At 42.7% G+C, this 25,541-nt stretch overlaps 1 protein-coding gene across 1 annotated transcript in view; it reads left to right on the top strand.

Moving 5' to 3' along the window:
* The window catches only part of DDX1 (DEAD-box helicase 1), a 70,151-nt gene that overhangs the window by 19,875 nt on the left and 24,735 nt on the right, over window positions 1-25,541 (top strand). Inside the window, exons 8-16 of the mRNA XM_073625352.1 lie at window positions 1,764-1,847; window positions 6,167-6,243; window positions 9,605-9,677; window positions 9,758-9,834; window positions 13,755-13,869; window positions 18,397-18,535; window positions 20,276-20,336; window positions 24,771-24,869; window positions 24,996-25,085. Coding sequence (XP_073481453.1) covers window positions 1,764-1,847; window positions 6,167-6,243; window positions 9,605-9,677; window positions 9,758-9,834; window positions 13,755-13,869; window positions 18,397-18,535; window positions 20,276-20,336; window positions 24,771-24,869; window positions 24,996-25,085 — 815 coding nt within the window. The remainder of the gene's footprint in view (window positions 1-1,763; window positions 1,848-6,166; window positions 6,244-9,604; window positions 9,678-9,757; window positions 9,835-13,754; window positions 13,870-18,396; window positions 18,536-20,275; window positions 20,337-24,770; window positions 24,870-24,995; window positions 25,086-25,541) is intronic.

Below are 25,541 nucleotides of genomic sequence, written 5' to 3'. Positions count from 1 at the left end.
GGACTCCATACCCCTAAGGAGTATGTCTGCCGTATAAGCTTCCCTTGCCTGGGACCAGCATGATCCAAGATCCAGTCACTAGCCATAACTCAGTGTAGGCTGAATAAAAGCATAAGACTTTTATTGAAGAATAGACACAAGTATATATCCCTGGAGACAATTCCCCCTCCTTGTTGGCATAGAGACACAGGACAGAGTAAACTTTACATCCAATAACATGAAGCACAGGTACATTTAATCTTTTCAACAAATGTTGTAAACAAAAACTGGGCATGCAGCCAACTTGTCAGTGGTAAGAACACTTGAGGAAACTTTTCCCTTCTTACTCCACCTCTGGTCTGAATGCTTGGAACATGCATAATACACACATTAAAGAGGGTGGGGTAGTGTTAGTGACCAGCATTAACCTCATTGGCCCGGCTGGAGGAGGTGTGGCTTCTTGGTCACCCTGTGCCCCTAATAGACACCGGGTAAATTACACATAAGAGGGGCCTGGGGAGCTGAAAAGATCTTTCTGACCTCTCTAAGGTAAGCTGGGTTCCATGGGCCCCCCTCACAAAGTGACTCCCGTCACAGTACCTAAAGGGTACATGTACAGTGGAACCTTGGATTACGAGCATAATCCGTTCCAGGAGAATGCTTGTAATCCAAAGCATAGAAGCCAATGGAAACGAAGATAATTTGTCCCGCATTAACTTCTATTGCATGTGGCCAGAGGTGGGGGGGCGCCGGAAATACTTGGAGACCACTCGGCTGCACTCGGGAACGGAGTATTGAGTGTTTCCGAGTATTTCTGAACGGCTCCGAACCGTTCCGAGTGTCACCGACGCCCCCGCACCTCTGGCCAAATGCGATACTGCACATCACAGAGGCTTGAATACTGTTTGTTTTGCGAGACAACACTCGCAAACAGTCAGGATTTTAAAAAAAAATTGCTCGTATTGCGAAACGCTCGTTAACCGTGTTACTTGCTATCCGAGGTTGCACTGTAGTTCTAAACAAGATCCGGTTTGCCATCTTTCACACTCACTCATCAAATCAGTAATAACAGTTTTGAGATGCAGTCAAATGTTCCTTGTTACTGCCATGGCCTGCAAGGTGGCCAAGCTGTGCATACCTAAAATTTTGGATGGACCCTCTGCATACCCTTTTTAGCAAACTTTGCCAACAACATGGAATTTTAGTTTACATATATTGCAATACATGTTTAATATGTTACAGTATATGTTTAAGCTGACCAACTGCGTCCAAGTAATCCCTCTATGGCCAGTCCCTACTCTCCAAAATGCAAATTCTTTAGTGGACATAGTGCCAGTATGGGGCAGATAGAAACAAGTTGGTTGTAGGAGAGCTACAAGGTTCAGGCCTGGTCACTGACCTGCAATGCAATAGAAATAAGATATACATGTGCTCAAATCCCAATAGCTTTTACATGTCTATAATCCATCAGGTGCTAAAGGGTGTGATCACATTAACAAGAAATTCTGGATGAACCCTCTGCACAGTGCTTTATATCCTTTCTTGTAAACGTTGCAAAAAAAAGATTTTTAGTTCACTTGTATTGCAATACATGTTTAAGCTGGCTAACTGTGTTTAAAGTTATCCCTCTTTGGCCAGTCCCTACTCTGCTCTGCAAAATGCTCCAGTAGATATAGTGCCAAAATGCAGGAAATAGACACTTCTGCTAAAGAAGTTAATTTAATAGGACACTGGTTGGCTTTTAACTGTTCTTTGGAAAATAATACTCATCTTTGTTTTTACAGGGAAGTATTACTATGAAGTGTCCTGTCATGACCAGGGTTTGTGTCGAGTTGGTTGGTCTTCACTTCAGGCGTCCCTCGATCTTGGTAAGTGTACTGTGTACCTTGCAAACTACATATTACCGTATTTATCGGCGTATAACACGCACTTTTTTCCCCTTAAAATCAGGGGAAAGTCGCAGGTGCGTGTTATACGCCGATCCCCTGCGATCCCGTGGTGTCAAAACTTCAAAATCGCCGACCGCGATTTGAAAATGGCGCCGCCGGCGCCGAAATACACAGAGCCGGTCCTCGGCTCTTTCCGGCGGCTCTCGTTCACTTTCGGCTCCACTCGTAGTCCCGAGTGGAGCTATCCGAACCTACTCGGCTAGGTTCGGATAGCTCCGCTCGGGACTACGAGTGGAGCCGAAAATGAACGAGAGCCGCCGGAAAGAGCCGAGGACCGGCTCTGTGTATTTCGGCGCCGGCGGCGCCATTTTCAAATCGCGGTCGGCGATTTTGAAGCCCAATATGGCAGGGACAGGGGATCGACGGCTGCACTGGGGCAAGGCTGCACTGGGGCAAGGCTGCACTGGGGCAAGGCTGCACTGGGGCAAGGCTGCACTGGGGCAAGGCTGCACTGGGGCAAGGCTGCACTGGGGCAAGGCTGCACTGGGGCAAGGCTGCACTGAGAAGGCTGCAATGATGGGCATTTAAATGTAAGTTTTTTTCCCTTCAACTTCCCTCCTAAAAGTTTTTTTTCCTTAAAATTCCCTCCTAAATTGGGGTGCGTGTTATACGCCGGCGCGTGTTTTACGCCGATAAATACGGTATCTTACAGAAATGGCAATGTTCACCCAAACTGGTATAACATGTTTTACATAGTATTGCTTTCTTATCTCCCAGTGGATATAATCATTTCATCCTCCTAACATTTGTATTCTCCAAATTTTGCTTACCAGACAGTACACATTCTGCTGATAAAAGTAGATAATGGACTAGTTGTGATAATGAATGAGAAAACCCATATCTAAATTTAGGCTGTTATTTCTGTGTCAAATAGAACTATCATTCTTGGTTCAAAAGTTTTCCTTTCCTGAATAGTTTTGAAATTTCCTTTTAAGAACTAAAACATAGAGGTCTTCCATAGTGTGGTCTGGTTGTGAGAAATGGTGTCCCGGCCGGTGTGGAAAAAATCATCCTCCTTTTCCTTGATTGTATGTCTGTGCAATTTCATCCTTGTTGGCAACATCTGTCCTGTTTTGCCAATGTAAGATCCTTAGCTACATCCTTTGCATTGGATGAGGTACACAACATTACTGGAGGTGCAGTTGTATGATCCTGTGATATATTGAGGGTCCCTTTTGGGTGTGTGACCTTTTTTTTTTATTTTGGTTGCACAGTTTGCAGTGTTTTTTTATTGCACAGTTTGCTTCCATTATTTGTGACTTTATAATCAGAGTGAAGTTTCCTGCTGATTAGTTTGAGCTTGGGTAGTTGTCTGAATGCCAGTACTGAGGGCTGCTGGAATATTTCTTTCAGCATATTATCCTCTATTATGATGGGTTGTGAATCTTTTGATTTTATCTTTTTTTTTATTTTTTTATATATATATATCTATAGATATATATATATCTATATATATCTATATATATAGATATATATAGATATATATATATATATACACATATATATATATATATATATATATATATATATATATATCTATATATATCTCCCTTCTAGTACTGGATTGTATGTGGTTACTAGAGGTGCAATTTTTTTTTTTTTTTTTTTTTTTGTTCTCTTCGGATTTCAAGGCTGTGTATGAGTTGGTGTTGATGGTTTTATCTTTGTAACCTTTCTTATGGAAGGAGTCTGCTAGTGTTCTGAGTTATTTTATCTCTGTCTCCTGGATCTGAACATATTCAGGTATATCTGATGGTCCATTTAGTGTGTTGGGGATGAAAACTGGAACTGTGGAGATAGTTGCATCGGTCAGTCGGTTTCCTATATATATTGAAATGTGAAGCATGTCATCTCTGTATACTGTGGTGTTTAGAAAGTTAACGTGTATTTGAATGACCCATTTTTAGTTTGATAGATGGGTGAAAGTGTTGATCAATGAGTAAAACAATTTTATATTTTATTCTTTTTCTGTCCATATGATGAAAATATCATCGGTTTTTATAGCGATTAGTATCTCTATCGCTTTTGTTGTATTCCATTCAGGAATTTGTCTTCCAGGTCAGCCATAGGGTTGCCAACCTTCCGCAGCATTTTTTACTGACAATTATGGACAATTTACTGGCAGAGCACAATTTTTTTTTTTTTTTTTTACTGACAACCTGAGAAATTACAGAACTCCTATTGAAAACTAACACAGTGAATATTTGAACAGTATAAACATGATATAGAAACACTGACAATACCTATAACAAAGTCATTTGCTTGATTTACACTTAAAAAGTCAACACAGCATGACATTTTCAGCCTCTGATTTACTGGCAGTTGTAAAAAAAATCATTGATTTTTACAAATGGTCAGTAAATTTACTGGCAGTTGGAGACTTTGGCCATAAATAAGTTTGCATATTGGGGTGCCATTTTACTTCCCATAGCAGTACCCATACACTGAAGATGGATGTAATTGTTGAAGGTGAAGTAGTGTGTAAGAATGAATTTGATGAGCTGTGTAACATCCTCAGAAGTATTTATGGTTTGGTGAGGATAAGAATCTGTGACATGCAGCCCCCTCGTGAGGGATGTTACTGTACAGAGTTTCTACGTACATAGTGACTAGAAGTGTATTTGGTGGTAGTTTTATTGTTGAGCTTGTTCAGAAAATCATTTGTCTTGCAGGAAACTAGCAGCGTTCATGACTTAAAGCGGGGGTCCACCTATCTATCGTTTTTTTTTTTTTTTGGGTTCTTTTACAAACTTTTCTTCTCAGCATTACATACTGACATATTGTGTGTAATATGTCCGCCTGTGTCAGATTTCGTCGGAAAGAATAACTTATATTATTCACTGCAGGCGGTTTCCATCTTCATTGTGGGCATTTGAAGCCCACAAGCATTTATTTCCTGGATGTGGTGAATGCTGTGCTCCCAGCATTCACTGCTCGTTCCCGCACATGCTCAGTGGCATCCTGGGAAGCCTGAGACTAGCTCCCAGGAGTCTGGGAGAGGCTAGAAACACACCTACTCCCACGGGAGGAGAACCAGGAAGTGCAAAGAAGAATACAAAAATAAAAGGTAATTACGGCGATTTAAATTTTTTTAAACGGCATGTCAGCATCTAGGCAAGGAAGAGAATACATACAGATATTGTTCAAAATTTGGGTGGAACCCCGCTTTAAGGTTTTAACATTTTTCTACAAGGCCTGAGATTTGTTCATTTTAGTGGATTCATACCTCTTATGATGGGTCTGGCTGGATTTCCTGGCTTGTGGATCTTGGGCAGCATGTAGAAGTCCCCAATTTCTGAAATAATAAGTTCTGAATGTAGGTGGGTTGGTAGTGTTTTAATGAGATCTTTTAATTGCTTAAAGCGGAGTTCCACCCAAAAATGGAACTTCCGCTCATCCGATTCCTCCTCCCCTCCTGGTGCCACAATTGGCACCTTTCAGGGGGGAGGGGGTGCAGATACCTGTCTAATACAGGTATTTGCACCCACTTCCGGGAATGGACTCCCACGGGAGTCACGCCCCTTCCCGCACTCCCCGCTGTCTCCTGGGAAACACACAGGTCCCAGGAGATAGCGGGGACCAGTTAGGACGCGCATCGCAACTTGCGCATGCGCAGTAGGGAACCGGGAAGTGAAGCTGCAACGCTTCGCTTCCTGATTCCCTCACCGAGGATGGCGGCGGCAGCTGCTGAGACCCAAGCGATTGATCGGCTTCGACTGCCGACATCGCTGGACCCTGGGACAGGTAAGTGTCCATTTATTAAAAGTCAGCAGCTGCAGTGTTTGTAGCTGCTGGCTTTTAATATTTTTTTTTTAGGTGGACTCCCTCTTTAATAAAATCCTGGTTCGGGTTATACAGTAATCCAGTTTTTTACAGTAAGTAGCATTTGCCAGCTGCCTCTTGCCCTCTTGTATGTATTTGATTTTTCCCATTTTGGCTACTTTTTATAAATTCTTGACTTTAGCTGTAGAGAAGGGAAGACTGCAGATAAACAGCTATAACTTGTATAGAAGGATTTGTTTCATCTCTGTATATCACCTGAGGCCAGTCACTTTACTGGGTATGTGTAAGTTCATATTGGTTATTGTAGTCCACACACTGCTTTGTCCTTTCTATCCTTGGACTTTGTTTCCGGATCTGTATGATTTCTTTAGATGTTCGCTTTTCATCTAATTCATGAAATGCTCAGATTTCTTTTCATCCAGAGGAACAAAAATAATATTGATCTCTTCCTTTAGGCACGGACAAGTTTGGCTTTGGGTTTGGAGGAACAGGAAAGAAGTCTCACAATAAGCAGTTTGATAATTATGGCGAGGTAATTCCATTCTTTTTCTTTGTAGAGGAGGACATATAGGCTTTGAAATGTTAGAAACATTGAGTGGTCTGGTTAATATGCTATTTCTAAATTCATTTTTTTCTCGATATTTTTGTCACCTTTTGGAAGTAAAAGCTTTATAGGCTGTTTATATTTACTTTCATTGGACTAGTGCTTATATGGGACACTCACATTAGTCTTTGCCTTGGTGTAGCTTACAGAGTAATAAGTCTACCATAGGCAGGTAAAACCCAAGCTCTATATCTTTCAGCCAGAACATCTCTATACACTGCTATTCTGAACTTTCCTTAACAGGAAGTAGTCCAATCTGCCATGGGTATTGCTGTTCATGGTACTGGGCAAACTTCCTGTAATATAAACCATCAATACAGCTCTAATCACACAATACATTTAGCAGGAAATGATTAAAGGAGTTGTAAAGTCAGAAGGCTTTTTTTTTTTATCCTAATGCATTCTATACCCATATTAGCAAGAAACTCTTGGCCTTGAAAAATTGGAGTTCTTTACCTCTTTCTGGAAGATATGTACTTATTAGAGACAGATTTAGAGAACCAGAGTGTTTTCTGACAGCATGTGACCCATTTGCTAACATATAACGTACGTTATACCCGCCCAACATACCTTGCCTAGCAGCACATTCAACACTCTCCTCTTTTGAATTGGCTACTACTGAAGAGGTTACAAAAATTTCTTCTTATGCCCACCTAACCAATTGTCCCTTGGATCCTGTTCCCTCACAACTACTACGGTCACCCTCTTCTTCTATCCTATGCTCCCTCACCCACATCTTCAATCTCTCCCTCTCTAGTGGCTTTTTCCCCTCCCCTCTAAAACATGCGCAGATCACTCCCATTCTTAAAAAGCCCTCACTGGACCCTACTGACCTGAACAACTTAAGACCCATCTCATTGCTCCCATTCACCTCTAAACTTCTAGAACGCTTAGTCTACAACCGCCTTAGCTCCTACCTCAATGAAAATAACCTTCTTGACCCCTTACTGTCTGGCTTTTGCTCGCAGTACTCCACGGAAACTGCCTTACTAAAACTCACTAACAATTTACTAACTGCTAAAACCAACAGCCAGTACTTCATACTCCTACTACTTGACCCCTCTGCGGCCTTTGATACCGTTGACCACCCGCTCCTTCTCAATAAACTACATACCTTTGGCCTCCGAGATTCTGCTCTATCCTGGTTCTCTGCCTATTTATCACAGCGCTCCTTCAGTGTCACCTACAACTCTGTCTCCTCCTCTCCATTGCCCCTTTCTTTGGGGGTCCCCCAAGGCTCGGTTCTTGGACCCCTTCTCTTCTCTATCTACACCTCCTCCCTTGGTCACTTAATAACTGCCCACGGCTTCCAATACCACTTATACGCTGATGACACCCAAATCTATCTGTCTACTCCTCACCTCACTCCTTCAGTCTCCTCTCGCATTACTAACTTACTAACTGACATATCAGCATGGATGTCTCACCACTTCCTTAAACTAAATCTCTCTAAAACTGAGCTATTAATATTCCCCCCCGCCCGTGCCCACCTACGTGACTTTTCCATCAAAATCAACAATGCAACCATCAGTCCCTCCCCTCAGGCCAGGGTACTAGGTGTAATCCTAGACTCTGACTTGTCATTTCAGCCTCAAATCCAATCGTTGTCAATAGTTTGTAGAATTCACCTCCGTAACATCTCTAAAATTCGCCCTTTTTTAACAAATGAAACCACCAAGCTCCACATTCACTCCCTTGTTATCTCTCGCCTTGACTATTGCAACTCCCTTCTCATTGGCTTACCTCTCCATAGGCTATCCCCTCTTCAGTCTATCATGAATGCTGCTGCCAGACTTATCCACCTTACCAACCGCTCAGTGTCTGCCAACCCTCTACTCCAATCCCTACACTGGCTCCCAATCACCCAGCGAATTAAATTCAAAATTCTAACCACAACATACAAAGCCATTCACAACTCTGCCCCAAGCTACATCACTAATCTTGTCTCCAAATATCGCCCAAATCGACCTCTCCGCTCTTCTCAAGACCTCCTGCTTTAAAGCTCTCTCATCTCCTCCTCCCATGCTCGTCTCCAGGATTTCTCCAGAGCCTCTCCCATCCTCTGGAACTTGCTACCTCCATCTATCCGGCTATCCCCTACTCTTGCTACCTTCAGGAAATCCCTGAAAACTCATCTCTTCAGGAAAGCCTATCACGTCTCCAACTAATCTCCTACCACTTCCACCAGCTCATTCCCCACAGTTACAACCTTTTGTACACCTACCCCACCCTATTAGATTGTAAGCTCTTCTGAGCAGGGCCCTCTTAATCCTATTGTATTGTATTATAACTGTATTGTCTCCCTTTTATATTGTAAAGCGCTGCGTAAACTGTTGGCGCTATATAAATCCTGAATAATAATATAACATTTACTTTGTGAATAGACCTAGACTTTAAAGTGTTACTAAAGTCTCTTTTTTTTTTCTTTAAAAAGAACATCATGTTCAACATGTTGCCTGCTCTGTGAAATGGTTTTGCACAGAAAAGCCCAGATCCTCCTCTTCTTGGGTTCCACTTTGGTGCTCCTGGCCACTCCCTGCTGTCGACTGCCCCCACAGCAAGCAGCTTGTTATGGGGAGAAAAAAAGGCAGGTTGCGGGCTTAGCACATGTATATCCACTCATGTAGAGTGGTCACTCATCGTTCACCATGTAGGGTGCTGCTGCCGTAAACAGCGAAAGAGCATAACATTTTTCAAATATAAATTTCGTAAAAAAAAAAATCCCATGAAGCGTATATTGATTGGTTTGCGCAAAAGGTGTCTACAAATTATGGGATATATATTGAAATTATTATTTTTTTTTTTTCAAAGTTTTCGGTCTTATATTTTTTAGTTTTTATAGTGCAAAAAAAAAAAAAAAAAAACCTCCAGGTGATCCAATGCCACCAAAAGGAAGCTCTATTTGTTGGAATAAAATGAAAAAAGTTTGTGTAAAGCGCTGCATGACCGCACAATTGTCAGTTAATGTAACACAGTGCCATATACCAAAAAATGACCTGGTCATGAAAAGGGGTAAATCTACCGGAGGTCAGGTGGAAAGGTCAAATATACTTCATCACTTCCTTTTTTCTATGGGAAAAATGCACCACAAAACGATTAAATGGTTTATTGTTCGTAAATCGGTCATGACATGATGGCATTTCAGTAGGCTGTCACAGCGCTTTAAAAAAAATTTTCATCTACAGTATGTCCCGCTTTACAGCTGTGTTCACATTTGTACCCAACATTACTGCTTTTTTCCGTGTGGCAAATTGCTGCAAGTAGTTAGCATTCTGTTTTTAATCTCCAGGAGTTTACAATGCATGATACCATTGGTTGCTACGTGGACATAGACGGTGGTCGTGTGAAGTTCTCAAAGAATGGTGAGTGATTTCATCTTTTTATTAGGATTTGCTGTTTTTAGGAGCTTTTTGATTTTCATCTTTTGTTTACTTCTATTTAGGCAAAGACCTTGGAAATGCATTTGATATTCCCTCACACTTGAAGAACCAAGCATTGTTTGCGGCATGTGTTCTGAAGGTTAGCACAATGTTGTCTTTTAGTAGTTCCATTGTTGGTATATGGAAATCGTGTTTTTGTTTTTTTTCCTTCTTGTAGGTTTTCTGTTATCTCGACTAGTTCCGTTTCCAAAGACTGGATTATACATTTATCAGGACCCCGTAACAACTTGAGCACAAATTGGCTGCTACTGGCAGGACCATGTTGTTTATACACAGGCTAAAAGCCTTGAAAACTTTAGCCCCGGTTCACACTGCACACCGAATGTGATTCTCGCAGGAATCACACCGCATTCCTGTGCAAATCACATGTGCGATTTGAGCCCATTTATTTTGAATTGGCTCGAATCGCACTTCATCCGTATGAAAAGAGTGCAGGCATTTTTTTTTTTCATTTGTTCGCATTGGAACCGGATCATCCCCAATGCAATTCTGTTCAGACAAGCACACTGTGTTTTGTGACATGCTTTTGGGGTGTCAACTTTTAACCACTTGCCAGCCAGCCACGTACCCGGTCATCCCAGTGTAGTTTTTTAGAGCTGGTGGTGGGCTCTCTTGCAAAAGCAATCCTAGCGGCTAACTAGTTGCTGGATTGCTTTTACAAGCAGCCGAAGTGGGAGGCCTTTCATGGCTTTTTCAGGCTTTCCCATCCCACCGGGAAACCCAGGCAACCAGCAGGTGCCTTGGCCGGCTGATCTGAGAGCCGAACAAAGACCAGATCGGCTTTGTTCGTCTTTCGAGTATAGTAACTCAGATGACCTGACACCACCTACAATATACTTGGATGTCAATGGTGCCATTTTCAAAAATCAAGTGCATTCGAAAACACTGATCTTGGTGTGATCGAATGGCTTTTAAGGGCACAGGAGGGATTTTGGGTCTTACAGACCCCAGGTCTCTCCATAAAGAGTACCTGTCACAAGCCTATTGCTGTCACAAGGAATGTTTACATTCCTTGTGACAGCAATAAAAGTGATCAAACAAAATGTAAAATGACAGTGTAAAAATAACAAAATATTTAAAAAAGTACCCCCGCCCCCCTCTGTACTCACGCGAAGAGGTGACTGCACTTTTTAGTTCCGTACGCACGCAAACAGCAATCGTCCCACACATGTTGGGTATTGCCCTGACCGTCAGATCATGGGCAGTAATTCTAGCACCAGACCTCCTGTGTAAATCTAAAGTGGTAACCTGTAAAGGCTTTTAAAATGTCACCTATGGGTAGTAAAAGTTATGTAGTTTATCTCCGTTGCATGGGCGTGCGCAATTTTGATGCCAATTTACTCAGCGTGACATCTTTTATATGTCACCAAAAAGTTGGGTTATGTATTGTGTTTTTTGCATTAAACTTTAAAAAAGTATTTTTTTTTTTTTAAATTGCATTTGAAAAACCGCTGCGCAAATACCACGTGACATAAAAATATTGCACCATTTTATTTTCTAGGGCCTCTGCTATTTGGGGGTTCTAAGATATCTTCTAGCAAAAAATACTGTTGCATGTAAACAAAAAGTGCCAGAAAAGGCGGTTAAATGACACCCGTAGCAGATCGCATAAACATAGTGCTGTGTGTTGTGGGAAACGCACAGGAATCACTGGAATCATCCTGGTGTGAACCAGGACTTGGAGATTTATCAAGATCTTTTCTCGGCGTGGGCTCCTCTACAACTGAGGTTTCAAAGTTCTTTAGGTTCCCTTTATCAAGGCTGTCACCTTGATAAAAGAAGCCTGTGTGCCTGGAAAATGTAGGAAGTATGACTCCAGACTCTTACAAAAGTAATCATCTGGACGAGGGGTAGGCAACCTCGGCCCTTCAGCTGTTTTGAATCTACAAGTCCCATGAGACATTGCAAGACCCTGACAATTACAGGCATGACTCCTAGAGGCAGAAGCATGATGGGATTTGCAGTTTCACCACAGCTGGGGGGCCAAGGTTGCCTACACCAGATCTAGACAAACCTTTTCCAGTGCTGGGCTTTACACCCTATTCACACGTGTGCGACTTGTCATACAACTTTGGACATCAAGTCATACCCCATGTTTTCCAATGATAACCATTCATATATAGTTAGTGAGGTTGAAAAAAGTCCATATAGTTCAACCAATTAAAAAAAAAACAAAAACGTACAATCCCATATACATAATCCTACACCCACAGTTTAATCCAGAGGAAGGCGAAAAACCCAGCAGAGCATGCTCCAATTTGCTACAGCAGGGGAAAAAATTCCTTCCTGATCCCCTGAGAGGCAATCGGATTTTCCCTGGATCAACTTTACCTATATATGTTAGTATCCAGTTATATTATGTACATTTAGGAAAGAATCCAAGCCTTTCTTAAAGCAATCTACTGAAGTGTCCAGAACCACCTCTGGAGGAAGTCTATTCCCCATTTTTACTGCTCTTGCGTGAAGAAACCTTTCCGTATTTGGAGATAAAATCTTTTTTTTCCTTCAGATGTAAAGAGTGCCACCTTGTCCTCTGTGATTCAAGAAAGAATAAATTCAGTTCCTCTAATCTCTCCTCATAACTGAGCTCCTCCATGCCTCATCAGTTTGGTTGCCCTTCTCTGCACTTTCTCCAGTTCCTCGATATCCTTTTAATGAACTGGTGCCCAAAACTGAACTGCATATTCCAGATGAGGTCTTACTAATGATTTGTACAGGGGAAAAATTATGTCTCTCTCTGGCGTCTATACCTCTCCTAATACAAGAGAGGATTTTGCTTGCTTTGGGAACAGCAGCTTGGCATTGCATGTTATTATTAAAGTGTTTGTTTGTAAAGGGTTTTTTTTTTTTCTATCAAACCTGTTCTAATGGAAGTAATGAGAGTTCACCGCTCTAAGACAATCACCCCTCCTAATATCAGCTGTCTCCACAAGGGACTGGGTGCCGGCTCTGGTTGCAACAGGAACATGAAAACAAAAATGCTGGATAGCCGCACTCCAAGTGTTCACCTTTTATTTTGTAAAAACAGAATCCAAAAACATCCACGGATAAATACAGACCAACACGCACAACTAGCGCATTTCACACCAGTTGTGGCACTTACTCATAGCCCAACCTGTTGTACTTACCTGCTCTGTGCAAGGGTTTTGCACAGTGCAGCGCCGATCCTCTTCTGGGGTGTCCTTTCGGTGCTCCTGGTTCCTCCTCCTTCATCGTGTGCCCCCATGGAGACTCGCATTCCCTGGAGACATGCTCACAAGTCCCGCTGCTTTGTTCATTGACACAGACAACAGGATTCGGGGGGCGCGCGCTCCCATGTCACTGGATTTGATTGACAGCAGCGGGAGCCAATGGCTCCTGCTGGTAACAATCTATCCAATGAGGACGGAGAAGGCGGCTGGTGCCACTGGGTTCATACACGGCACTGGAAAAATCGGGTTCAGGTAAGAAAAAAGGGGGGGGGGTCGGGTCTGGGGGGCGGGGGGGGTCTGGGGGGGGAGCTGCAGCGGAGAGGGTTTTTCACCTCAATGCATAGAATGCATTAAGGTGAAAAACCTTGAGACTTTACAACCCCTTTAAGCTTATGATCTACAAGAACCCCCAGATCCTTCTCCACTATGGATTCCCCCAGTTGTACTCCCCCTTAGTATGTATGATGTATGCATATTCTTAGCCCCCAAGTGCAAGTTTACATTTATCAACATTAAACCTCATTGGCCACATTGTCCCCAATTAAACAGTGCATTGAGGTGTGGTGTTAAAAACATCTCTTAACCTTACCACTGCCCAATTACAATGGTATAACTAGCCTAATGGAGCCCTGGATAGCAGTAAAACTGGCGTAGAGGTTCTAGTTCTTCCCCACTCTAAAACTGAGAAGAAGAGATTAGGTTGTACATACACTTTGGATTTATTTTACCATTGTTGATGAGTGACTTGCATAAATTCTTTAAAGCAAAAATATATCCTAGCTTATGTAGAACGTATTGGTCATTTCAGAATGCTGAGCTGAAATTTAATTTTGGAGATGAGGACTTCAAATTCCCACCTAAGGACGGGTTTGTTGCCCTTTCCAAAGCCCCAGATGGCCATGTAGTCAAATCCCAGAATGCTGGTATGTATAAAATTCAGCTTTTTTCAGATTCTGTCAGTTTTCTAGGTTAAGACATGAAAGCTAATTGGTTTGCGGCATAACTGTTGCTGCTCCCTCTCCTAGTCTGAGCTCTGCTGCGCAATGGATTGCAAAAGGCTGTTTTAAAGGTAGATTCAGGTACTTGCATTAAAAACAATAAAAAAACTTCTGATGTATTAATAAATACAGAGCTGAATTAATTTGTCTGGTTTATCTGCCTGAAGCTCGGCTATATGCTTCGCAATTAAAAAAAAAATGTATAGCTCCTATCACTTGGTTGATTCAGTATCTATAAAGTGATAATTTCCTGTAGCACATGCCTTCTGTGGAGCATGACAATAAAGGGGTTGATTTACTAAAACTGGAGAGTGCAAAATCTGGTGCAGCTGTGAATAGAAACCAAACAGCTTTTTTGTTAAAGCTTAATTGAAGAAGCTGATTGGCTACCATGCACAGCTGCACCAGTTTTAGGAAATCAACCCCTAATGCCTCGTACACACATTGAGATTATCGGGCCTATGATCGTCCTTTTTTTTTTTTTTTTTTTTTTTGCATGCTAATCTCATATAGAAGATGCAGAGGTTACTAAAGTTACGAAAATTCTCATACAACAGAATAGAAATTTGAAAGTGATGTCATGTTTTGTATTTTCGAACGAAGACTACTGATTAAACAAAAATTTATGATCTGGTATCGTATGAGAGAAATGTTTGCGTTTTGTCCCTTCAGATGATATTTGATCTCCTGCTGGTTTTGTACGTTTGCCCACTGACAAAGAAATGATCAGTCTGTAATTTTTATGGTAGGTTTTTTTTAACAGTGAGAGACAGAATAACAAAAATATCCAGAAGAACGCATTTTTTAAAAGTTATAAATAAGTATATGACCCCTTCGCGGAACATGACTTCGTACTTGGTGGTAAAACCCTTTTTGGCAGTCAGAGGTCAGACATTTCTTGTAGTTGGCCACCAGGTTTGCACACATCTCAGGAGGGATTTTGTCTCACTCCTCTTTGCAGATACTCTCAAAGTCATTAAGGTTTTGTCGCCGATGTTTTTGGTGACTCGAACCTTCCGCTCCCTTCACATATTTTCTATGGGATGAAGGTCTGGAGACTGGCTAGTCCACTCCAGGACCCTAATGTTCTTCTTGAGCCACTCCTTTGTTGCCTTGGCCGTGTGTTTTGGGTCATTGTCATGTTGGACCCATTTTTAATGCCCTGGCTGAGGGAAGGAGGTTCTTGCCCAAGATTTGATGGTGCATGGCCCTGTCCATTGTCCCTTTTTGATGTGGTGAAGTTGTCCTGTCCCCTTAGCACAAAAACACCCCCAGAGCATAATGTTTCCACCTCCATGTTTGAAGGTGGGGAAGATGTTCTTGGGGTCATAGGCAGCATTCCTCCTCCAAACACGGCGAGTTGATGCCAAAAAGCTTGATTTTGGTCTCATCTGCCCCACAACACTTTCACCCAGTTCTCCTCTGAATCATTTAGATGTTCATTAGCAAACTTCAGACGGCCTGTACTTGTGCTTTCTTGTGCAGGGGGACCTTGCAGGCACTGCAGGATTTCAGGACTTCACGGCGTAGTGTGTTACCAATTGTTTTCTTAGTAATTATGGTCCCAGCTGCCTTGAGATCATTGACAAGATTCTCCCGTGTATTTCTGGGCTGATTCCTTATCGTTCTCATCATTGAAACTCCACGAGGTGAGATCTTGCATGGAGCCCCAGACGGAGGGAGATTGACAGTTATTTTGTGTTAATTCCATTTGCAAATAATCGCTCCAACTGTTGTCACCCTCTCACCAAGCTATTTGGCGATGGTCTTGTAGCCCATTCCAGCCTTGTGTAGGTCTACAGTCTTGTCCCTGACATCCTAGGACAGCTGTTTGGTCTTGGCAATGGTGGAGTGATTGCAATCTGATTCTGTGGACAGGTGTCTTTTATACAGGTAAGCTGAGATTAGGAGCACTCTCTTAAGAGAGTGTGCCTAATTTCAGCTCGTTACCTCTATAGAGGACATGTGGGAGCCAGAAATCTTGCTGATTATGGGATCAAATACCTATTTAACTCATTAAAGTGAAAATCAATGTATAACTTTTTTGAAATGCGTTATTCTGGCTATTTTTGTTCTTTCACTGTTAAAATAAACCTACCATTAAAATAATAGACTGATCGTTTCTTTGTCAGTGGGCAAACATATAAAATCAGCAGGGGATATGCACATGCATCTATAGAGAATATATGTACACAGCACTATCTCATAATTATCCACATTTAACCAAGACCTCTCACATAATTAGACTAAGGCTCCCTTCACGTTAGTGAGACTTGTCTTGCGACTTTGGACAAATAAAGTCGGATGACAGGTCGCAGCCCATTGATTTCAATGGCACCCGGTCCAGTCTGTGCAACTTGGAAAAGGTTCCTGCACAACTTTGATGCGACCCGAGTGCCATAGAGTGCAAAGTTGCATGAAAGTTGCACTTGAAGTCACGCGACTTTGGAGTTTCACTAGTGTGAATGGAGCCTCAAGGATCAAAAACAATTGAAAAACATCAAATAACATGATATTAAAGCTGTTCTACAGTGACCTGTGGAAGCAGCTACATAAACTGTAACTGTTTGCGGCTTTCACAGCCTGCTGCTCGCTAGGCATGCGCGAGCCGTGCTGCACTACCTGAATGGTCCCACAGCTTTCTGGAACCTGTGATGAGTCTCAGAGGGCTGCTGGGCAAGGTAGGGGGGACGAACTTCTGCTCGGATCACTGTGATGATCCAACTGAAAGTGGGAGCTGTCAGCAGGCACCTGTCTAAAGCAGGTATTCACTCCCCTCCCAAAAGAAAAAAAAAAATGTGGAGGAGGAGGAAGAGCATAACTTCCCCTTTTGGGCGAAGTTATGCTTTTAATGTATTTACATTTCCAGATGTAAAATATCTATAACTAAAATGTAGCCAGTCTGGTGACATCCATTTTTATTATGGAGAGTTGGCATATACAAACAAGTGATTAGTAATGTTTACTTGCAGCGCCTTGATCCTGGGGTCATTCCCCTCTTAGACACAATTTACAGTGAGCTAATGTGCTCTGCTTGTGTTTTCCCGGTTTCCTTTGTGCATTTTGGTCCATCCCCCTCCCTGTAAACCTACATGCAGGTTTGTAGACTTCCACCCAAATGGAGGCTTTGTGATTCTAGTAGGCTCATTAGATTTTTGTCTTTTGGGGGGTGGGCCAGAAGTGTGCTCTGCAAATCACTGCGGAGTTGTAATTTCTTATACGACTTAAAGTAGAAATTCAGCCTAAAACTAAAATCTCTAAATCTACTTGCAGCCACAATCTAATGCCGCGTACACACGATCGGAATTTCCATCAGAAAAAACTTGTGTATGCAAGCCAAGCTCAAGCTTGCCTTGCATACACATGGTCACACAAAAGTTCTCTGAACTTTCGACCGTCAAGAACGTGGTGACGTACAACACTACGATGAGCCGAGAAAATGAAGTTCAATGCTTCCGAGCATGCGTCAAATTGTTTCCGAGCATGCGTGATATTTTTGTGCGTCCGAATTGCATACAGATGAACGGATTTTCGGATAGGAACTTTTCCCGACCGAAAAATTGAGAATCTGCTCTCAATCTTTTGCTGGCTGGAATTCCGCCAGCAAAAGACCGATGGAGCATACACACGGTCGCATTTTTCGACAAAAAGCTCTCATCGGAGTTTTGCTGGTGGCATTTCCGATCGTGTGTATGCGGCATAAGATTAACCTATCTAGACCTGTAAAGCAAAAATCGCCATACATACCGTGCATCCGGAAAGAATTCACAGAGCTTCACTTTGTCCACATTTCATGTTACAGCCTTATTCAAGAATGTATTATTTCATTATTTTCCTCAAAATTAAATAAACAATTCCCCATAATGACAACGGGAAAGAAGTTTGTTTGAAATCTTTGCAGTTTTATTAAAAATAAAAAAACAAAATCACATGTACATAAGTATTAACAGCCTTTGCCATGACACTCAAAATTGGGCTCAGTTGCATCCTGTTTTCACTGATCATCCTTGAGATGTTTCTACAACTTGGAGTCCACCTGTGGTAAATTTAGTTGATTGGACATGATTTGGAAAAGCACACACCTGTCTATATAAGGTCCCACAGTTAACAGTGCATGTCAGAGCACAAACCAAGCCAGGAAGTCCAAGGAATGGTCTGTAGACCTCCGAGACTGTATCGAGGCACAGATCTGGGGAAGGGTTCATTGAAGGTCCCAATGAGCACAGTGGCCTCCATCTTCCTTTTTAGCTTCTGTAAGACCGGCTGCTGTATACACGGGCTGACTATCTACCGGTTTCTATTGAACTGGCTGATGTTGCCCGATATATGGCCCATAAGTACGACCCTTTAGGATTTGGGTCTTTCCTTTACACCTGTATTTACTATTTTCTAAGTCTGATGTTATTCTACCATGTTTACTGACATCTACTGTTATGTGGTGTTTTATTTCAGGGAGTGCCCAAGTGAGTCAGGCAAAGAATCTGCCTAATGCACCAAAAGCCCTCATTATTGAACCATCCCGGGAGCTGGCGGAGCAGACTCTGAATAACGTCAAGCAGTTCAAGAAATATGTGGACAACCCAAAGCTGAGGTGATCACTATGGGCAGGCTTGTGAACGGTTACACTTTTCAGCTGAAAAATAATCATGTGCCACACTAATTTTGCTTTTGACTTTAAATTGTTTACTTGGGCTGATGAATAGTGAGGAGATTCCGTCCGATGTACAAATACCTATACGTAGATTTTTGTTGCTGGCTTATAAACGTCTACTACAGTGTTGGATTGCCCCTACTTCATCAGATTCCAAAATGTAGATAGGGACTGTTAATGAGATCCTTTCTAAAAAAAAAAAATAAAAAGATTAGCCTACACACACAGAGAACCTGCCTGCTTACATTTTAAAAACAAAGTGACATCTGGCTAGGTGTATCAGATCTTGCCTGTCATTAATAGCTCCTGCTTTCTAGTCATTTAATATGTATGCATGAAGTATCTGCAGGTTGGAATGTCCTTTACCCCTTATTCTCTGAACAAAGCAATGACTGCTTGTTATATATCCTTTGCTTCAGCTCCTTATGACAACACCTTACACTTTTGTGTATTATGCTTACTATTTTACACATGGCCCTATTGCATTATTTATCATTCATTTAGAAGCGATTTAAAATGGTAACAAACCCAGAAGCAAACATTTTCAACTCTTAAAGTGGTTGTAAAGGTTCAGTTTTAAAAACAAACAAACATGTCATACTTACCTCCACTGTGCAATTGGTTTTGTACAGAGTGGCCCCGATCCTCTTCTGGAGTCTCTCCGTGGCGCTCCTGGCTCCTCCTTTTAAGTGTCCCACTGGAGAAACGCTCTACGGACACCTGTGCGGGTGCGCTCCCGTGTCCTGCGGCATCGTCCGTAGACACAGCAGGACTCTGCTCTGCGTCATTGGATTGGATTGACAGCAGCGGGAGCCAATGGCTGCACTGCTATCAATATATCCAATCGGGACACGAGACACCGGCCGGAGCTGGTGTGCTTGTTCCCGTCATGGAAATTACCGGGCTCGGGTAAGTATAAGGGGTACCCTGGGGCACTGCTGCAGCACAGAAGGTTTATCACCTTAATGCATTCTTACAACCCCTTTAAATGTGATGGCTGCATTTGTTTTCTTTTTTTTTTTAGGCTGCCTTCCCTTTATTTCCATTTCCTTATCCAGCCAGTAAGTCTGTTGTTTTTCACCAGAACAAGCTCTCCTGCAAATGTATTCCTTAGAGTGTTGAGACAAACAATTTACCATTGACAGGGGTGCTTACAGTAATCGGCTTTTATTTATTCATGTAAAACCTTTATCCCAAAAGAAAAAAAAGTTGCTGTGACTGCCTGTGTAAGTGCACAGTAAGCCGGAGTTTGGCTTCAATTTTGTTAGTGTATTTCAATCTGCTAGTACATCAAACATTCCCATCCCCCCCAGACCCACATTGCTGCTGTCCAAATGTGCCCCCTGTTCTCCCTTATCCAGAGTGAGGGCACTCTAATACAGGAGGTGCGTTAATGGAAATCACCAGGTGAAAACAGAGGGAAAACCAATACAGCCATCGTGTATAATGATTGGTAAGCTGCAATATATGTTTGGTTTTGGGATTAATGCAACTTGAAGAGAAGAGATGAGCATGAATTGTCACGCCATATCACTATTGTGTGTATTGGAACTGAGATTTGGGACATGAAAAGGGAGCTTTGAGGGAATGGGTAAAGTTTGTTTTATTTCTATTGACTGAATATTGTTTAATTAAAACACCTGTTTAAAAAGATGATGATAATATAATTGTATTATGTAGGGAGCTCCTGATTATTGGTGGAGTAGCAGCAAAGGAGCAACTGGCCATGCTGGAGAGTGGGGTATGTTTACATTTTTTTTTTCTTCTTCAGAGTGCTATTTTTGTTAAAGTTGAACTCCAGGCAGATAAAAAGACTTTATTATAAATGTATTTTTTTTCTTTTTTTTCTTTTTTTTTCCCCCGCTTTCTCTCTCCCATTTATAGGCCACGCCAATGCAGGTTAACGTAGCTGTATGGCAGCCAGCACTGGCGGCTCACAGATTACACACCTGGAAACCCGGTGATTGGTGTGTCTCCTGGACACAGCGGATCACATTACCGCTGTGTCCGGGTGATCACATGGTCTGTACAGCAATGACCCAGTACTCGATGGAAACCGAATGTAGACATTGGTTCTCTCTGCTCTCACACAGATCAGCTGTGAGTGCAGAGAGAAACGTTGCAGCAGCCTGTGAGTGTACAGCAGCCTGTCACAGTGCATATACACTGACTGCAGTGTCAGCCTGCCCCAGTGTTTCTGATGAGTGCCCTAGTGGAAGACCAAAAAAGAGTGCAGCCAGCCCCTGTCACCAATTTTCATAGTAACACTGCCATACACCATACCAGCATCCTGATTACCCACAATGTCATACCAGTGTCCTAATGGCCGCCATACTCCATGCCAGCATCCTAATCGCCACCATACTAGCATCCTGATCGCCACCCTTTCATAGCAGTGTCCTAATCACTGCCATACTCCATACCAGTGTCCTGATCACCGCCACACTCTATACCAGCATCCTAATCGCCGACATACTCCACATCAGCGTCCTGATCACTGCCATAACCCATATGAGCTTCCTGATATCCGTCATATTCTATACCAGCTTCCTGATCATCGCCATTCTCCATACCAGCATCCTGATCACCGTCGTACTCCATACCGGCTTCCTGATCATCGCCATTCTCCATACCGGCTTCCTGAACACCGTCGTACTCCATACCGGCTTCCTGAACACCGTCGTACTCCATACCGGCTTCCTGAACACCGTCGTACTCCATACCGGCGTCCCGATCAGCGTCATACTCCATACCGGCGTCCCGATCAGCGTCATACTCCATACCGGCGTCCCGATCAGCGTCATACTCCATACCGGCGTCCCGATCAGCGTCATACTCCATACCGGTGTCCCGATCAGCGTCATACTCCATGCCGGCGTCCCGATCACCGTCATAACCCATATGAGCTTCCTGATAGCCGTCATACTCCATACCAGCATCCTGATCACCGCCATACTCCATACCAGTGTCCTGATCACCGCCATACTCCATACCGTTTTCCTGATCAGTCATACTCCATTCCAGCGTCCTAATCACCGTCCTACTCCATACCAGCGTTTTAATCATCGTCGTACTCCATAACAGCATCCTAATCGCCACCATACTCCATACCAGCGTCCTGATCACTGCCATACAGCATACCATAGTTTGTAGACTCTCTAACTTTCAAACCAGACTAAATAATATAACGTTTTGGGTTATTTTTACAAAAAATTATGTTTTCAAAATTATAAGTATATTTTTGTTTTATATACCAAAAAATAAAAAACCCAGTGGCAATTAAATACCACCAAAACGAAAGCTCTGTCTCAAAAAAAAAAAAAAAATGATAAAAATGTATTTTGGGTACAGTGTTGCATGACTGAGTGTCACTCAAAGTGTGACAGCGCTGAAAGCTGAAACTGGAAGGGGGTGAAAGTGTCTGGACTTGAAGTGGTTAAATCCAAGCTGTCTAACTACCTGATTGGAACCTGGTATCAGCCTTTTGCAATCCACTCTCAGCAGAGTTTATGCTGGAAGAGGGGAATGTAGTACAAAGAGCCAGTCTGTTGTACTGCTGTGTTCAGGTGCTAACAAGGAACATGCTGATAGGAGGAGAGAGCAGAGTGACAAAGGAGAGTTCATCAGTCTGCTGCTTCTCCTTCACTGCTCTTTCACAGGCCGAGAGAGGGACAAAATCTGGGTTGGTTAACTGCAGCAAAAAAAAAAAAAAAAAAGTCTGATCTTTTGCCCTGCTAGTCAGGGCTGCACTGTGTGACAGAGCTGCATAAATCTCAGCACTAGCTTGGCAAGAATACAAATCCTCAGGCATGTAAAACTGCTTTATCTATTTCATTTAGCGGTTTGCCTGGAGTTCAGCTTTTAATTACTTGTAATCATGAAAGGAAGGGATAGTTTTTTCAAAAAAAAAGAATGCCCTCTATTATCCAAGTAGGACTGCTAAGTCAGCTGGTGTATTTTCTGCTCAGGTTGTTTTAAAGTGGAATTAAACCGCTTATTTTTTTCAGCCAAGGAAGCTGCCATCTTAGCCTCTGTTTGATTTGCAAACTGTCATGGTGCTGCACATGTGATCAGTTATGACACCAGCCATTGGATGGTTTGACAGTGTGTTCGAGAGCACATCCAATGTGTTAGTTGGCATTCCCAGCATACCAGGAATGTAACTGTTTTTTGAAACTATTAAGTTGATGGGTTTAGTTCTATTTTAATCTTGATGCATTCCCATGCATTATAGCAGTGTTTCTCAACCTTTTTATCAGTCAAGGCACCCTTTGAAATTATGGACAGTCTCGAGGCACAGAAATCTAAAATGTAAAAAATGATTCTAATAGTTTTACTTAATGCAGCAACACATGGGAGGCCCAAAATTAGAGGAGATTTATTCTTCTAAAGCAAATACACTTTTGCACACTGGTACTGAATAGTATTCCAATGTTTCTCTTCCTCAATTTCTCTCCATCAGTCAGCTAATGTGACCCCAGTGCTGAGGGAGAGGGGCATGGGAGGGTCAAATAAGGGTGCTGTGGAGGCGAAAGACATTCTCCATATTAACTGATGATGTCATTGGTTGTTAGGATGCCAGTGTCTAGAAAGTTGTAATGGTGCATAATGAAAAGCCATGGCTTTGTGTAACTAATAGGCAGGCTTGATCCACCTGCTGAAAAAGACAAGGAGAAAGGTGCCTCTAAGAGTAGATGTTTGTAAACACTTTAATTGGCATACATTTTATGCACTAACATTTGGAAGAAGTATCATGAGCATTTCAGTCCTGATGATAAGTCTAGGTGGCTGCTCCCTCCATCCGTGTTGCTCCGGTGCTGTCTGAGAGAGTGTCGCTCCGTTGCGGATGGATCCTGGCTGCTGTGGAGGAACTCAAAGGTCAAAACGAGGCTTGGAACTCGGGGTAGGGGTGGCTAATTAAATTAACTGTATGCTAATTAAAGTGTTTACAAACATCTATTCTTAGAGGCGCCTCTCTCCTTGTCTTTTTCTGCAGTTTTGAAACCTGGTTTCTGTTCTCCTATGACGGCAGCCCTAAGAGTCACTGGACATTATTCCCCAACTTTCCCTAATATACCCCCCTCCTTCCTTACATGGATCAAATGAGACTGTCTATCTAATGACATAATTGTTGTAATTGGGAGATATATGAGCCTTAGTTTTTGCTCCTATACCTGTATTTTTGATCCACCTGCTGCCTTGTATACATTTTTTAAGAATTTTTAGGCAGTTTGCCCAGGCACCCCTGAAGGGCACCCTGGTTGAAAAAGGCTGCTCTATAATAACAATGTCCGATCTTGCATACAGTAGGCGCTTAGCCTATTGCATTAGGGTATGCACCCCAAAACGCAAACAAGTGTGTGTGTGTGTGGGGTTTTTTTTTTGGAGCCTCAATGGGGGGGGGGGGGGGGGGGCTTTGGTTAAATCTCAAGGGTCTAAACAGACCTGTGATGTCTCACTTTTGAGACAGGGAAAGGGACTGAGGACAGAGATTCCTCAGTCTTTCTCTGGAGCCTCAGCTGCACTGGACAGTGAAGAATGGGAAGTGCTCTGTGCTGAGTGGCTTCCTGTTCCTTCACAAAAAGAAACATGGCAAGCAGCCAAAACCTTTTATTTTTTTGAGTAAGGAAGCATTAGAACCTCTGCCAAGCAAAGTTGGGCATTTGGATTTATATGGTGTTGTCAGTACTTCTACAGTATAGATATACTTCAGATAAAGGGCCCTTTCACATTGGCGATCCGATCAAGCCCGCCTTTCAGTTTTTCAGGCGAACCTGATCAAAAGATCAATGCGTTCTTATGGATCAGCTGGTGTAAGCAGACTTGTGTCCATTTACACCCACCTACCTCTTCCGTTTGGGTGGACTGGATTGGATGTAGCCGGGTGTAAAATGACATCAGCCACCCATATAGAGCAGAGTGTTCACTCTGTATAAACTGAACAGACAAGAACCTGTCATCCACTCCTTTGCTCCGATCAGCAGGAGAATCAGCTCAGATCTCCTGCTGATCTGAATGGAAGGGCCCAAACTGACACCGCAGTAGTTGCTTGACAATCATCATCATCTGATGTTGCAAATGGCTGTAGATGATATTGTTGCTTAGAAGTACTGTTCTTGTGTCAGGAATAGTCTACTTTGACACTTGATACAAACTTTACTTGTGTTCCCAATAGGTGGATATTGTAGTGGGCACTCCAGGCAGAATTGATGACCTCATCTCAACTGGAAAACTGAACCTGTCACAAGTGCGCTTCCTGGTGCTCGATGAAGCTGTAAGTTGCCACTTTCTTTACCCAGTGGGTTTATGCCAATGTCCTGGTGCTCTCTAATGATGTATGTCTTGTTCTATAGTGGTGTCTAGTTTTCTCCTTGCTGATCTCTCTGGTGCTGTGTTGTAGGATGGCCTCCTCTCTCAGGGATATTCAGACTTCATCAACAGAATTCATCAACAAATTCCCCAGATCACTTCCGATGGGAAAAGGCTGCAGGTAAGACGAGGGCCAAACATCTGCTGTATAAAACCGATCGGCCTTAACATTCTGACCACCCACCCATTGAGGCATTGACTCCACTAGACATATGAAGGTATCTAGTGCTCTACTAGACCGCTGTGGTAACTGGCATCAAGCAGTCAGTATTGGATACCTAATAACCTGTAAGTTGTGAGATGGGGCCACCATAGATGTGACTTGTTTTTCCAGCACATCCCTCAGATTCTAGATTGGATTCAAATCTAGAGAATTTGGATGCCAAGTCAACTGCTCAAACTCGTTCTGTTCCTCAAACCATTCTTGAATTCATCAGACCAGGCCACCTACTTCCATTGCTCTGTAGTCCAGTTCTGATGCTCATGTGCTCATTTTAGGAACTTTTGGCTGTGGACACGGGTCAGCATGGGTACCCTGATCAATCTGCGGCTACGTAGCCCCAATGCACAACAAACT

Source organism: Aquarana catesbeiana, linkage group LG04 (assembly GCF_042186555.1).
Source record: "Aquarana catesbeiana isolate 2022-GZ linkage group LG04, ASM4218655v1, whole genome shotgun sequence".
Taxonomy (NCBI): domain Eukaryota; kingdom Metazoa; phylum Chordata; class Amphibia; order Anura; family Ranidae; genus Aquarana; species Aquarana catesbeiana.
This window is presented reverse-complemented; position numbering and strand designations above follow the sequence as displayed.